At 43.9% G+C, this 16365-nt stretch overlaps 1 protein-coding gene across 3 annotated transcripts in view; it reads right to left on the minus strand.

Annotated features, from left to right (window-relative positions):
- Positions 1 to 16365, minus strand: part of HVCN1 (hydrogen voltage gated channel 1) — a 126843-nt gene that overhangs the window by 14241 nt on the left and 96237 nt on the right. For all 3 annotated transcript variants that reach the window (XM_068245471.1, XM_068245453.1, XM_068245462.1), the window contains one exon: positions 326 to 557. In XM_068245471.1, the coding sequence (XP_068101572.1) occupies positions 326 to 511 (186 nt within the window). In that variant the 5' untranslated portion in view covers positions 512 to 557. The remainder of the gene's footprint in view (positions 1 to 325; positions 558 to 16365) is intronic.

The following is a 16365-nucleotide window of genomic DNA, read 5'->3' on the forward strand; positions in this document are numbered from 1 at the left end:
CATTTTTATATAGATTATATTAATAATACAAAAATAAATTCTGAAACCTAGAGGTTCGAGAGGGTGCTGTCTATCTAATCACATTAGCGGAATTTCTCTTTGGACTTTCTCGCTGGGTCACCTACTAGCTCCAATTTTCTTCATTTCATTAATGCTCAGCATTGTGGCCATCTCTGCTTCCATACAGTAGGCAGTGATCAGTTCCAGCTCTGCTTATGATAACTATCCAGGAAGAACTGCCGTGTTTCATTGTTCATTAAGCTCTAAATTGCACACATGCAAGTGTGGAAGAGAATTTCAACAGATACAAACATAATGACCTTACATGAAACTTGTGAGAACTGAAAAGCCATTTTAGGGCATCTCGGAAGGAGTATGAGGAAGTAAAGGGATGAGGTGTTTGGCTTGGCTTTTCCTCTGGTTCTTCATGCTTTTCCTTGTTGTCCTCCTCACTCCATTGCTTATTGCTGTTGTCACCAACCGATGTGAAATGGTTCAGGTACTTGGACATGTTGCACTTTGGTTAAGCACTCATCACTCTGTACCACAAGATGGATCTAGGGGAACAAGCAAAGCAGAAGCAGATGCTTTAATATACCATTTACCAAGTACTGCAATAGACTCTTCCTCATTGCTTAACCACTTGAGGACCTAGGGCTTTCTACCCCTTAAGGACCGGCCACTTTTTTTCCATTCAGACCACTGCAGCTTTCACGGTTTATTGCTCGCTCATACAACCTACCACCTAAATGAATTTTGGCTCCTTTTCTTGTCACTAATAAAGCTTTCTTTTGATGCTATTTGATTGCTCCTGCGATTTTTACTTTTTATTATATTCATCAAAAAAGACATGAATTTTGGCAAAAAAATGATTTTTTTAACTTTCTGTGCTGACATTTTTCAAATAAAGTAAAATTTCTGTATACATGCAGCGCGAAAAATGTGGACAAACATGTTTTTGATAAAAAAAAAAACCCATTCAGTGTATATTTATTGGTTTGGGTAAAAGTTATAGCGTTTACAAACTATGGTGCCAAAAGTGAATTTTCCCATTTTCAAGCATCTCTGACTTTTCTGACCCCCTGTCATGTTTCATGAGGGGCTAGAATTCCAGGATAGTATAAATACCCCCCAAATGACCCCATTTTGGAAAGAAGACATCCCAAAGTATTCACTGAGAGGCATAGTGAGTTCATAGAAGATATTATTTTTTGTCACAAGTAAGCGGAAAATGACACTTTGTGAGGAAAAAAAAAAAAAAAGTTTCCATTTCTTCTAACTTGCGACAAAAAAAAATGAAATCTGCCACGGACTCACCATGCCCCTCTCTGAATACCTTGAAGGGTCTACTTTCCAAAATGGGGTCATTTGTGGGGTGTGTTTACTGTCCTGACATTTTGGGGGGTGCTAAATTGTAAGCACCCCTGTAAAGCCTAAAGGTGCTCATTGGACTTTGGACCCCTTAGCGCAGTTAGGCTGCAAAAAAGTGCCACACATGTGGTATTGCCGTACTCAGGAGAAGTAGTATAATGTGTTTTGGGGTGTATTTTTACACATACCCATGCTGGGTGGGAGAAATAGCTCTGTAAATGACAATTTTTTAATTTTTTTTACACACAATTGTCCATTTACAGAGTTATTTCTCCCACCCAGCATGGGTATGTGTAAAAATACACCCCAAAACACATTGTACTACTTCTCCCGAGTACGGCGATACCACATGTGTGGCACTTTTTTGCACCCTAACTGCGCTAAAGGGCCCAAAGTCCAATGAGCACCTTTAGGCTTTCACAGGTCATTTTGCGGAATTTGATTTCCAGACTACTCCTCACGGTTTAGGGCCCCTAAAATGCCAGGGCAGTATAGGAACCCCACAAATGACCCCATTTTAGAAAGAAGACACCCCAAGGTATTCCGTTAGTAGCATAGCGAGTTCATAGAAGATTTTATTTTTTGTCAAAAGTTAGCGGAAAATTGATTTTTATTGTTTTTTTTCACAAAGTGTCATTTTCCACTAACTTTTGACAAAAAATAAAATCTTCTATGAACTCGCCATACTACTAACGGAATACCTTGGGGTGTCTTCTTTCTAAAATGGGGTCATTTGTGGGGTTCCTATACTGCCCTGGCATTTTAGGGGCCCTAAACCGTGAGGAGTAGTCTTGAAACGAAATTTCTCAAAATGACCTGTGAAATCCTAAAGGTACTCATTGGACTTTGGGCCCTTTAGCGCAGTTAGGGTGCAAAAAAGTGCCACACATGTGGTATCGCCATACTCGGGAGAAGTAGTACAATGTGTTTTGGGGTGTATTTTTACACATACCCATGCTGGGTGGGAGAAATACCTCTGTAAATGGACAATTGTGTGTAAAAAAAATCAAAAGATTGTCATTTACAGAGGTATTTCTCCCACCCAGCATGGGTATGTGTAAAAATACACCCCAAAACACATTGTACTACTTCTCCCGAGTACGGCGATACCACATGTGTGGCACTTTTTTGCACCCTAACTGCACTAAGGGGCCCAAAGTCCAATGAGTACCTTTAGGATTTCACAGGTCATTTTTGTTTCAAGACTACTCCTCACGGTTTAGGGCCCCTAAAATGCCAGGGCAGTATAGGAACCCCACTAATGACCCCATTTTAGAAAGAAGACACCCCAAGGTATTCCGTTAGGAGTATGGTGAGTTCATAGAAGTTTTTATTTTTTTGTCACAAGTTAGCGGAAATTGATTTTAATAGTTTTTTTTCACAAAGTGTCATTTTCCGCTAACTTGTGACAAAAAATAAAATCTTCTATGAACTCACCATACTCCGTACGGAATACCTTTGGGTGTCTTCTTTCTAGAATGGGGTCATTTGTGGGGTTCCTATACTGCCCTGGCATTTTAGGGGCCCTAAACCGTGAGGAGTAGTCTTGAAACCAAATGTCGCAAAATGACCTGTGAAATCCTAAAGGTACTCATTGGACTTTGGGCCCCTTAGCGTACTTAGGGTGTAAAAAAGTGCCACACATGTGGTACCGCTGTACTCAGGAGAAGTAGTATAATGCGTTTTGGGGTGTATTTTTACACATACCCATGCTAAGTGGGAGAAATATCTCTGTAAATGACAATTGTTTGATTTTTTTTACACACAATTGTCCATTTACATAGAAATTTCTCCCACCCAGCATGGGTATGTGTAAAAATACACCCCAAAACACATTATACTACTTTTCCTGAGTACGGCGGTACCACATGTGTGACACTTTTTTGCAGCCTAGGTGCGCTAAGGGGCCCAACGTCCTATTCACAGGTCATTTTGAAGCATTTGTTTTCTAGACTACTCCTCGCGGTTTAGGGCCCCTAAAATGCCAGGGCAGTATAGGAACCCCACAAGTGACCCCATTTTAGAAAGAAGACACCCCAAGGTATTCCGTTAGGTGTATGGCGAGTTCATAGAAGATTTTATTTTTTGTCACAAGTTAGTGAAAAATGACACTTTGTGAAAAAAAACCAATAAAAATTAATTTCCGCTAACTTTTGACAAAAAATTAAATCTTCTATGAACTCGTCATACACCTAACATAATACCTTGGGGTGTCTTTTTTTTCTAAAATGGGGTCACTTGTGGGGTTCCTATACCGCCCTGGCATTTTACAGGCCCAAAACCGTGAGTAGTCTGGAAACCAAATGTCTCAAAATGACTGTTCAGGGGTATAAGCATCTGCAAATTTTGATGACAGGTGGTCTATGAGGGGGCGAATTTTGTGGAACCGGTCATAAGCAGGGTGGCCTTTTAGATGACAGGTTGTATTGGGCCTGATCTGATGGATAGGAGTGCTAGGGGGGTGACAGGAGGTGATTGATGGGTGTCTCAGGGGGTGGTCAGAGGGGAAAATAGATGCAATCCATGCACTGGGGAGGTGATCGGAAGGGGGTCTGAGGGTTTGGCCGAGTGATCAGGAGCCCACACGGGGCAAATTGGGGCCTGATCTGATGGGTAGGTGTGCTAGGGGGTGACAGGAGGTGATTGATGGGTGTCTCAAGGTGTGATTAGAGGGGGGAATGGATGCAAGCAATGCACTGGCGAGGTGATCAGGGCTGGGGTCTGAGGGCATTCTGAGGGTGTGGGCGGGTGATTGAGTGCCCTAGGGGCAGATAGGGGTCTAATCTGATAGGTAGCAGTGACAGGGGGTGATTGATGGGTAATTAGTGGGTGTTTAGGGTAGAGAATAGATGGAAACACTGCGCTTGGGTGGTGATCTGATGTCGGATCTGCGGGCGATCTATTGGTGTGGGTGGGTGATCAGTTTGCCCGCAAGGGGCAGGTTAGGGGCTGATTGATGGGTGGCAGTGACAGCGGGTGATTGATGGGTGGCAGTGACAGGGGGTGATTGATGGGTGATTGATAGGTGATTGACAGGTAATCAGTGGGTTATTACAGGGGAGAACAGATGTAAATATTGCACTGGCGAATTGATAAGGGGGGGTCTGAGGGCAATCTGAGCGTGTAGGCGGTCGATTGGGTGCCCGCAAGGGGCAGATTAGGGTCTGATCTGATAGGTAACAGTGACAGGTGGTGATAGGTAGTGATTGATGGGTGATTGATGGGTAATTAGTGGGTGTTTAGAGGAGAGAATAGATGGAAACACTGCGCTTGGGTGGTGATCTGATGTCGGATCTGCGGGCGATCTATTGGTGTGGGTGGGTGATCAGATTGCCCGCAAGGGGCAGGTTAGGGGCTGATTGTTGGGTGGCAGTGACAGGGGGTGATTGATGGGTGATAGGTGATTGGCAGGTGATTGACAGGTGATCAGTGGGTTATTACAGGGAAGGACAGATGTAATTAATGCACTGGCGAATTGATAAGGGGGGGGGGGGGTCTGAGGGCAATCTGAGCGTGTGGGCGGGTGATTGGGTGCCCGCAAGGGGCAGATTAGGGTCTGATCTGATAGGTAACAGTGACAGGTGGTGATAGGGGGTGATTGATGGGTAATTAGTGGGTGTTTAGAGAAGATAACAGATGTAAACGATACATTTGGGAGGTAATCTGACGGCGGGTTTGCGGGCGATCTAATGGTGTGGGTGGGTGATCAGATTGCCCGCAAGGGGCAGGTTAGGGGCTGATTGATGGGTGGCAGTGACAGGGGGTGATTGGTGATTGGCAGGTGATTGACAGGTGATCAGTGGGTTATTACAGGGAAGAGCAGATGTAATTAATGCACTGGTGAATTGATAAGGGGGGGGTCAGAGGGCAATCTGAGCGTGTGGGCGGGTGATTGGGTGCCCGCAAGGGGCAGATTAGGGTCTGATCTGATAGGTAAAAGTGACAAGTGGTGATAGGGGGTGATTGATGGGTGATTGATGGGTAATTAGTGGGTGTTTAGAGGAGAGAATAGATGTAAACAATGGATTTGGGAGGTGATCTGATGTCGGATCTGTGGGCGATCTATTGGTGTGGGGGGGTGATCAGATTGCCCGCAAGGGGCAGGTTAGGGGCTGATTGATGGGTGGCAGTGACAGGGGGTGATTGACGGGTGATTGATGGGTGATTGACGGGTGATTGACAGGTGATTGACAGGTGATCAGGGGGATAGATGCATACAGTAAACAGGGGGGGGTGGTCTGGGGGGGGGGGTCTGGGGAGAATCTGAGGGGTGGGGGGTGATCAGGAGGGGGCAGGGAGCAGGGGGGGGGATAAAAAAAAAATAGCGTTGACAGATAGTGACAGGGAGTGATTGATGGGTGATTAGGGGGGTGATTGGGTGCAAACAGGGGTCTGGGGGGTGGGCAGGGGGGGGGGGTCTGATGGGTGCTGTGGGCGATCTGGGGCAGGGGGGGGGAGAAATCAGTGTGCTTGGGTGCAGACTAGGGTGGCTGCAGCCTGCCCTGGTGGTCCCTCGGACACTGGGACCACCAGGGCAGGAGGCAGCCTGTATAATACACTTTGTAAACATTACAAAGTGTATTATACACTTTGTATGCGGCGATCGCGGGGTTAACATCCCGCCGGCGCTTCCGTATAGCCGGCGGGATGTTGCGGCGAGCGAGCGGTGACAGGCGCCGGCGGAGGATCGCGTCACGGATGACGCGATCGCTCCGCCCATGCCCTTAAATGGACCGCCGCCTCTGTGGGTGAGGCCGTCCTGCAGGGCTCCACTTCCCCGCCGCCCCTGTGTAGTGGGCGGTCGGGAAGTGGTTAAAAATTGCACCACTGATTGTTCTCCATTTTCTGTAATTGTTATTAAGATTAACATTAAAGCTAATGGGAACCGTCTTCAAAAAAAAAAAAAAAAAAACAACAGATACTCAGATGCTTACCTAAGGATCTCTCGGTGCAGCGCAGGATCCCCCATTTGAATCCCCCGCCACGGAGGACTTTGGAAGCCGAGTCTTCCCAAAGAAAGGCGGCTCCATACTGCGCACGCACGAGTGTGTGGGAGAGGGCGCTTGCGCGGTATAGAGCGGCCTGGAGCAGTCGGGCTCCTGAAGACTTTCCGAAGTCACCTTCGCCTGGCAGAAGGAGCAGCATTTGCCCAAAATTAGTCAGATACTGCTCCCGGGGACAGCGTAGCACCGAGGGAACTGGGAGAGGAGAGGGAAGGCTCATTACGACCCAGAGCCTTCCCTGTCCTTAGCAAGTATCTGGATTTTTTTTGTTTTACTTTTTATTTTTACAGCACAGTTCCCATTCACTTTAAAGCAAGGTAGATGGAGGCTTGCAGAGTAATCTGCTCAATCCAGTAATGTAATACAATACAAAGGAAAGGGACCACAAGGCTAGAATAGCAGCATCAAATAGGTTTTCAAAACAGCATGCAGGGTCAGCTATCGTATTTGATCCTTTGACAAGGGTTCGAATCAAATATAACTAACTGCTCCTTAAAAACCTAATAAGCAAGAATACAACATAGTGAAATTTTAGTATAATGGAAATGCTACAATTCAAACCAGATCACGTGTATTCGGTCTAATTCTGATGAACATAGCCTAACATACATTTCACAGTTTGAGACCAATTGCTCTGACTCTATACAGTACGTGTTATATACTCCGATCTACATATACAAACACACCATTAGGCACTGAAAAGGTTTATCCATCCAAAATGTCCCACCTTCGCCTGGAATCAGTGTAGGTGCTGCAGTGAGTACTGTAACTCATGCACACTTTATTTCTGTGTGTTAAGTGAGGAGACTGTACCCCAATAACAGAGTGCCTTGAGCTCTGCCTGCTCCAAAGCAAGGGTGTCACACTTCATAAGGCTGGTTTTAATCTAGTACCCTATGATAAGATATATATCTGAATTTATACAAAATTATAGCATCTGCTGTAGTGGTCTCGAGCTGTGAAATGTACACTGGACAATATTTATCAGAAGTCGACAATCACCTTGCATGTTAAAGGCCTGAGAAGAACTGTGGCCATTTATAGATATTTACATTAGTGGAATTTTCATGCATCACACTATTATAATGATCTTGTTTCAGATGAGCAATTAATAAAAGTGATGTTTATATAGATATGGGGCAATCATTAATTTCTCTCTACTATTCACTCCTCTTGTCAATTTCAACTGAAAAACATTTTGCTTCTGACCACCCTCTCTCTCAGGGCTCCACTAAAATACTTATACATGCCCTTTAGGGCTGTTTCACACAAACAGATCACCTGTGCTTTCCAGTGTTTTGAAAAGCACTTGAACATTGAAATCCTATGAACTATTCCACATTAAATCTCAAAAAACAAACACCAGAGCTTTATGGTGTGAATCAGCTCTATACATCTTGCCTCGGCTACTGTAACACTCTGCTCTGTGGACCACCAACTAACAGACTCGTCGGGAGTGTGATGGAGGTTGCGGGAGGCTAGGGCCGCGCAGGCGCCAAAAACTAAACTGGCTCACTGCGGAGGACCGGAGGATCGTTCCAGGACATCTGTAGGAGGCCTTTAGAAGCCCCAGGTAAGTTAAATTCTCTATTTCCAAGTTCAGTTAAGGTTCACTTTAACTCAGCCACCTCTCTTCATGAGCTTTATCTGTTCCTCCTCCTTTTTACCAAGCTCTTAATTGGCTGCCAATTAACCAGAGGATTTACTTCAAACTCACCCCTAACCCAGAAAGCTCTCCACAATCTTTACCCCCCTTACATTTCATCACTAGTGTCCAAGTACCATGCAAGCTGCAACCTCCGTTCTGTGCATGACCTGCTATCCTCTAGAATCCCCTCATTCTGCTCAGGACTTCTCATGACTCTCCCCTCATCTGGAATCTTCAAAGATACATCAGTTGCTCTTCAAACCTCTCTTGAAGCGCACCTTTAGGGCCCATTCACACTAGGGGCGTTTTCCGACTTTATTCAAGCGCAGGCGATTTGAAAAAAAAAAAAAAAAAAAAAAAAAAAAAAAAAAAAATCGCCCACAAAAGGCTTGAACAATGATTACCTATGATTACCTTTTTTTCGTTCCAGTTAGATTAATGTTCTCCACTGCAGCAGATTAACATGTTTATAAACAAACATAATTTACGGACCTCTCATGATATTTTTAAGCCACACTGGAAACTTATGCTAAGATCATTTTGCAATGCAAATGCAAGAAGCAGATCAGCTAAGCCAGATGGATAGCACTTCTAATTCCTTCTGAATACCTGACTTCACGGTCAGTAAAACATGACCCATCCAGCTTTGAAACCCTGGTTCAACTTCCCATTTTTTTAACCCATACAACAGCAAATTGGCATTAATTAGCAATGCATACTATTTTGTGCATTACATGTCTGCACTTTTGCTGAACGTACCCGATTGGCAGGTTCCTGTAGCTTCTGATCCCACTGAGACAACAGCTATCCAGACTTATTTCCATCCCATTATCAGCAAAAAGGTAGTCAGGGAGGAACTGTGAGGGGGCAGCAGACAGTCTCTCTTTGCAAGTACAGCACGTGACCCCATCCACCTCCCACCATTGCTGGGGAAGATATACTTTTAGACCTGGCACTGCAGAACAGCCTCAAAATAAGAAACCCACTCAGCTTAAAGGATACCCGTGGTGACCTGTGACATGATGAGATAGACATGGGTATGTACAAAGCCTAACACACATAACTGTGGTGTTCCTTTTTTCTTTCTCTGCCTGAAAGAGGTAAACATCAGGTATGGAAATGGCAGTTCCTGTCAGTCTGAGGCGCCGGGTGTTACCCGGACCTTTTACTGTTGTATGCTCCTATGTTATATTCCCTGAGGAAGCAGGTTTACACCTGCGAAACGCGTTGAGACCCCCTTGGAGTATGCCAATAAAATTTATTTAGATTTGAACTGACAGTTTATAGTGTCTGCTTACAGGAGGCAGGTCCACCGCTGCCTCCAAAGCAATTTTAAATGTTTTATTACCTGTTTTTATCCTGCTGGTGCCTCTGTTCTTTCACCATAATACATTTCATTCTAAGTTTGATTATTTTTTCACTTCAGTGTTACTTTACACTGCAGCTCAGCAATCTCAATAGTACAGGGAGCTGCTGGAGTGTGAGAGCCGATCACTAGCTGTGCTCTGCTGCCAGCTATAGAGGTTCCTCTGGCTCACATAACTGTTTTCGTGAGGGAAGTGTGAGGGTGGTTGTACTGGAGGACAGGCTCGGAAAGCCTTGGTATATAGACTATACTTAAATCTGGTTCTTACTAACCATCTCTACTGATGAGCAAACATCATCCAAAAACAGCTTGATATAAATATTCATAAGCATGCTAGTATTGATAAGAATATAAAATTATGCAGTTTTATAAACACTCCGGGATAGTTGAATTGAATAAGGATAGTGACATAGTGAAAATAGACATAAAGCTCTTAATTTTGAGTAGATTACTTAACTGCTCTTTTCTTGTGTGTCTGAAGTTTTATGCTGCCCATGTTTCCTCAGGACTCCTTACATATTTGTGTGGAGTATAACCTCACAACCTCTAGTCCTCTGTTAGGACTTGTTCACACTATGGGCGTTTGCGGGTTTTTTTTTTAAGCACTGGCGATTTTAGAAATTGCCCTAAAAGCACTTGTGTAACGATTCCCTATGAGTGATCACATATGACCTTGTTTTGCGATCCACTTTCAAAAGACTGCCTGTACCATTTTCTGAGCGCTTTGGCTCAATGGAAGGTATAGGGAAATCGCAAAGCGCTTGAAAAAGTGGTTTGTATAGCGATTTCCCGAGTGTTTCTATAAATAAATACATTGTATTTATTCATTTCGCGGTGAAAGAAGTGAAAAAAAAAATTAATCATCGCTGAGCAAAAAGCGCTTTTCTAAGCTAAAAGCGCTGGGAAAAGCGATGTAAAAAAAAGAAAAAAAAAAAAACAGTATAAATCGCTCAGCGCTTGTGACAGCACTGGCGATTTACAATGTGAACAAGGCCCTATTCTTGTGGAATAAGATACCTGGTTCTATCTTTTTGGAATTATCCAGATAAACTCTGTTTCAAGCCTTGATGCAATTTTCAAACTGTGTTCCACTGATTTGGAATGTTTTTTTCATTGGCTCAAAATTTCTCTTTTAAAACAAAGGATAGTGACATTACAGAAAGATCTTGATAGCATGGCCATATGTATACAAGACTTCAGCATAGCTCCAGGTACACACACACACACACACACACGATCATATTGGCATACAATGGGTTCCCCTGGTAGCACTACATGTAGCACCCCCCCCCCCCCCCCCCAAGATAAACTGTGCCAGGGGAAAAGGATAGTTTACTATCTGATTAGAAAGGGGTTCTTCACAGCAAGAGCTATAAAAATAGAATTGAAACCTCTTACTACAGAAAATCTAGAAAATTCTGTTTGCATCTAAAAGGGGGCTTGGATCCATTCCTTACCTTTAGGGGCATCCACAGCTATAATTGCTGGGTGTGGGAATGGGAAACCTTGATCTAATCAGAGTTTCTGCCCTTGTGCCTTAATCTTTCTCTGGAATGGGGAACGCTCAAATGGTTAAACTTTATGGATGTCTGTTTATTTCAGCCTAGATTCCTATGTAGCTATGGTTTACAGAGTTATGATAAAATTTTAATTACTGTTTATATTGTAACATAACTTATTGTACAGGTTAGCAAGCTAATTTCACAAAAATCACTTCCTGGGTTCTAAACACAACCATAAATGTGTATAGCATACATGCATATAATGTTCTGGAATTGCTTGGCAAACAATGGCAATAATGTGATTGTAGAATATTGCTGTGGGTCATTATAATTACAAGGTAACCAAAACAGGACTAACCTCTACAAAAACACAGATTACACTGTATGAAACGCTATGATATTTATAAACTCACTTTTTTGCCTGGGCTACCCACAGGTACAGGACTGCCTGTCATAATACTGTATTGAGTAGTTATGGCCATTACCATATGGATTCATGAGACTGTTATTACTGATACCCTTGTCCATGCTGTTGTGTGCTTTTAATTGTTTTTGTATTGTTTTTGATACATTTTCATCTATTTAAAAATAACTTTTCAGCACTCTGCAACTGAAAAAGTACCAAAAGGTAGGTGAAAAAGTACTATCAAAATTTTGAGTATTTTCTTGCTTGCTGGTGGCTTAAAAGACATTTTATTGACGTTTGAAAAAAATATCACCAAACTGAGAAAATTTGGGAGGAAAAGTGAATTGCATATAGGCCAGGATGACAGGGGAGAGTGGGCATAGAGCAGTAACAACTCACCTTCCGGGATCCACGCGCTGCGTCTATCTTCTTCCTCCTAGGCGTCCGTCGAGTTGGTACGCAACAGCGCCCCCTGTGATGACTTAACTGCATGACATCACAGGGGGCATTGTTACCAACGTGACGACGACGACGCCTGGGAGGAAGAAGATAGATGCAGCGTGTGGATACCGGAAGGAGAGTTGTTACTGCTCTATGCCCACTCTCCCCTGCAGCTGCGCCTATGCACCAATTTTTACACCCTCGTCCTGGGTGCAAACTAGCCTGGAAACTGCCCTGACGCCCACTCCGACCTCTCATTGAATGAACTGCGGGAATGTCCTGACCCACTTGCCTTTCAATACGCAGACACTAATCAGTGGCCAAGGACTAGTTAGGCAAGCGGGGCAGGACTCTACCTACCTGCAGTTATGGTGATCCCACCCCACTTACCTAGCAACTAGTACTCAATCACTGATGACCGATTGATTGAGTGATTGTTGATTGGCTGGCCAATACCCAAAATGGTCAGCCACTGCAGGCAGCATGTGAAAAAAAGCATCTTAGTTTCTGACTTTGGCTGGCCAGAACCCGGGCCTGACCAGAGCTGGCCGGCCAAGTCTCAGCTCGGTCATTGGCCCCCTACTGTTCTCCCTATACACATCCTCCATTGGCAAGGTTATCTCCTCCATGGGTTTTAACAATCATCTGTATGCAGATGACACCCAGATCTACCTCCACACCCCTGACATATCCACCACTACCATGGACAAGGTAGTCAGCCATCTCCTCCTGGATGTCCACTACGTTCCCCAAACTAAAGCTAGACAAAACGGAGTTTATGATCTTCCCACCCCAGCCATCCTTGAACCTCCCAGATGTGCATGTCACTGTTAACCACACTACCATTCACCCCACCTCTCAAGCCCGTTGTCTGGGTGTCACCCTGGACTCCGCACTCTCCCTTACTCCACACATCCAAAATCTCACAAAGTCCTGCAACTTCCACCCCCGTAACATCTGCACTGCAGGCCAAGCAGCAGAACCCCGTGTTATCACTCCCTATAGAAACTTGCAGCAAGTCTTCACTGTGAGCAGCAACACCTGATTGCTGCTGCTTGGCCAGCAAATGGATTTCCTCAGCCTTTCCACCTCCCAGTCCAACGCTGAATACAGAAACAGTTAACAGTACAAGAAAATGGTGGATTACAGCTTATGCAGTGCAGAAATCAATTACAGATTTTTACGTAATGGTGTAAGAGATGTACACACATTACACAGCATTGACAAAAGGGAAAGAGAGCCCTGGCCAATTAGTCTTAATGTCTAAAGGGTTAAAGGATAGGACAATAGCTGAAAGAAAGCTGTGTAGGAGATGGTAAAATGGTGGTCAGTTGCCAAGGTGTCCTAAGAGAATATTCTTGCCTGAGTGAGATTTTAGGTTGCACCTAAAAAGGCCAAGTATGGGCGAGTGGCGGATGTATTAAAAGGGAGAGTTTTCCAGAGAAGGGGAGATGATTGGCGTGAGAAGAAATTACCAGAGAGGAATACAGGAGAACATACAGTGGAGATTGTGTGTAGAAAGGCATCCTATATAATAATTGCATGGTACGCAGGCGGACTTTGGGCAGTGGTCATGGATGCACACAAGTTGGGGGGGGGGGGGGGGGGATTGTTGGGTCTTGGCCATGGCCTAATGCTCGTTATTTAACAGGTGTTTTTTTTTTCTTTACTAGTATTGTATCGTTTGTGTAACTGGATGCCAGTAAAGAGGCTGACAGAGTGGGATAGGGCTGGGGAAGTAGGAAATTAGGTGAATGAGTTGTGCAGCAGAGTTCGTGATGGTATGTAGCGGACCAGTTAGTGGAGCAGAGGGTTGCAGTAGTCTAGACGCGAGATGATCGGGGCATGCACAAACTATTTTGGACTTCTCCATGTGGAGTTTTAGAATAACGGGAGGACTAGGAGTAGATACCATTGAGACAGTCATGAATATGAGTGGTTAAGTAGTCAGCAGAAAGATAGATTTTGGTATTGTCAGCCTATAGGTGATATTGGAACCTAAAGAACAGCTTAGCAGTCCAATACCAGAAGTGTAGATAGAAAAAGGGAGAGATCAGAGGACTGAGCCTTGGGGAACTCCATAAGTGAGGGGTTGTGGAGAGGTGGTGATGTCAAAGTGAGCCACTCTGAAGGTTCTATGTGTGAAATAAGAGGAAAGCAAGACACTGAATGCCCATGGATGAGAGGATTTGGAAAAATGTCGAAAGCGGAAGAGAGATCTAAGACAATCAAATAAAAGTCCTTTATATTTAGCAGTTAACAGGACATTGGTTACTTTCAGTAGGGTAGTTTCGGTTGAGTGGCTTGGGTGGTATCCAGATTGGTCATAGAACAGAAAATTAGCAGCGATGTGAAGGACCAAGTAGGAGTAAATGTGGTGCTCAAGTAGTTTGTAAGAAAGAAGGCAGTAAAGAGATAAGACGGTAGTTGGACAGTGAAAAGGAAACAAGAGAAGGTTTGAGTATAGGCATGATGAGGACTTGCTTGAGTGTGGGAAAAAAATGTCTTTGGAGAGAAAAAAGGTTGATGAGGTAGTTAAAGGGACTCAAAGCTGAATAATACAAGATTTATACATATCTGGGGCTTCCTCCAGCCCCATTCGCACGAATCGCTCCCACGCCGCCGTCCTCAACCTCCTCAGTCTTCTCCACCGGGTGCCATTACTTCCGCCAGTTGTACGCATGCACAGCGCCTCCCTATGGCTCTCCGGCGCCTGCACAGCATGGAGCGCACTGCGCTTGCGTCAACTGGCTCTGACTGGCCAAAGTGACGGGACCCGGCACCAGCGATAGAGACAGCTGAAGACGATGGCGTGGGAGCGATCCATGCAGATGGGGCTGGAGGTACAGGTATGTAAAAATTTACTATTGTCTTCATCTCGGAGTCTCTTCAAGGCAGGTGTAGTGGTAAAGGATGAGTAAGTAATAAGGCGATATGAAATGGAGTCAAGGGGGCATGAAGTAGGACGTGATTTAGAGATAAATAAGGGCGGAGACCGTGAGCTCAGTTGAGGATATAAGCTGTAGGGCTTGTAAATGCATTAGTGCTCAGTAACATAACATGCAATTGATAGACCCTATTTTATGTCTATTACGCCATTTTTTGTACTAAATTTCAGAAGCACTAAATTTTATCCCACTTCGCCTGCACAATCAACTGTAGACATCCACATGGACAACCGGGGTGAGCGGCGGGGGTTCAGGGAAAGTGCTGCTATGGAATTCTACTTTGTGTCAAGTAGGTAGATAAAACATTTTGTAAAAGGAACACTTTTTAATGGCTAACTGATGAAGTTAAATTATGCAAGCTTTCTGGGATCTAGTCCACTTCTTCATGCATATTTCCAGATGTTAGCTGAAGGAAAACACTGATGCAGGTAAATCGTATACATGTAGATGACAAGTTGTGCTGGCTACGGTTTAGCAGTTAGATGTAAAGTGATCAGCAGGCTGGAGCCAGTGACCTCATGCAATCAAGAAACATTTCTGAGTACAAATATATGAAAATGTTCAAGACATTAACAGAAGGTTTAAATTGTAATGGGAATTATGACACCTTAATTAAAAGGATATTTATAGTTGGAAATATGCCTGAAGGGGACTAGATCCCAGAAAGCTTGCATACTTTAACTTTATCAGTTAGCCATTAAAAAGGTATAACTTTTACTAATCTTTGTTTTTTACTACCTACTGTATTTTTTTGGGACTATAAAGGCCCGTACGTCACCTCCCGCTGGGCGGGCGTTCCAGCGACAGTCTGGCGTGTGTACAGTCCTCGCTCAGAAACAGCCTTATCAGTCAGCCGACAGACTGTACACACGCCGGACTGTCTGCTGAAAACCTGCCCAGCGGGAGGTGACGACGGACCCGTCGTTGCCTTTAGTACGGCGTGTGTACGTGTTTTTGTCAAAAACTTTCACAAACGCAAGATACATTTTCGTGTGTGTGTGTGTGTGTGTGTGTGTGTGTGTGTGTGTGTGTGTGTGTATCAAACATCGGATCATATAAAGTAAAACAATAAGTAAATACATAAAATCACATGTAGTGTGCAAGAGGAAACAAGACACCAAAACAAAATATCTGCAGTTTCTAAAGTCAGAAAACAAAGAGAATGGAAAGAGGAGATATAGATTTCACAGCATACTGCCTAACATTTTGAGATAAGAAGGACACAAAGAACAAAGAGGGGCAGTGGGAATTGACTCCAAAAGAGGGGCTGTCCCTCTGAAAATGAGACTTGTCCACAGTTTGAATGTGCAGGACCAATTCACAAAGATGATATGCTGGCACGAGAAAAGGTAACTAGATATGAGCAGAGCCCATCTCAGTTATCAAGAAAAGAAGAAAAGCAGATTTGGGGAAAAAAAAAAAAAAAAAAGAAGATCTCCCATTGAAATGTACATGGTCATAGGTTTGCGAAATATTAAACAGAGGTCCAGCAGGATATCTAAGAAGCTAACAATCGGCAATAAAAACAAAAACCCTCTAGCCCTGCACTCCAGTAGTAAACATGATACTTCCCATGCTGCATGTTAAGAGGATTTTTATTTCTCTTTTGCTCATCTCTTCTAATAACACACTATTTTCCTTTGTTTTGTAAGAAAAAAAAACATTCTCCCTACAGTTCCT

This window comes from Hyperolius riggenbachi, chromosome 1 (genome assembly GCF_040937935.1).
Source record: "Hyperolius riggenbachi isolate aHypRig1 chromosome 1, aHypRig1.pri, whole genome shotgun sequence".
Lineage (NCBI taxonomy): Eukaryota > Metazoa > Chordata > Amphibia > Anura > Hyperoliidae > Hyperolius > Hyperolius riggenbachi.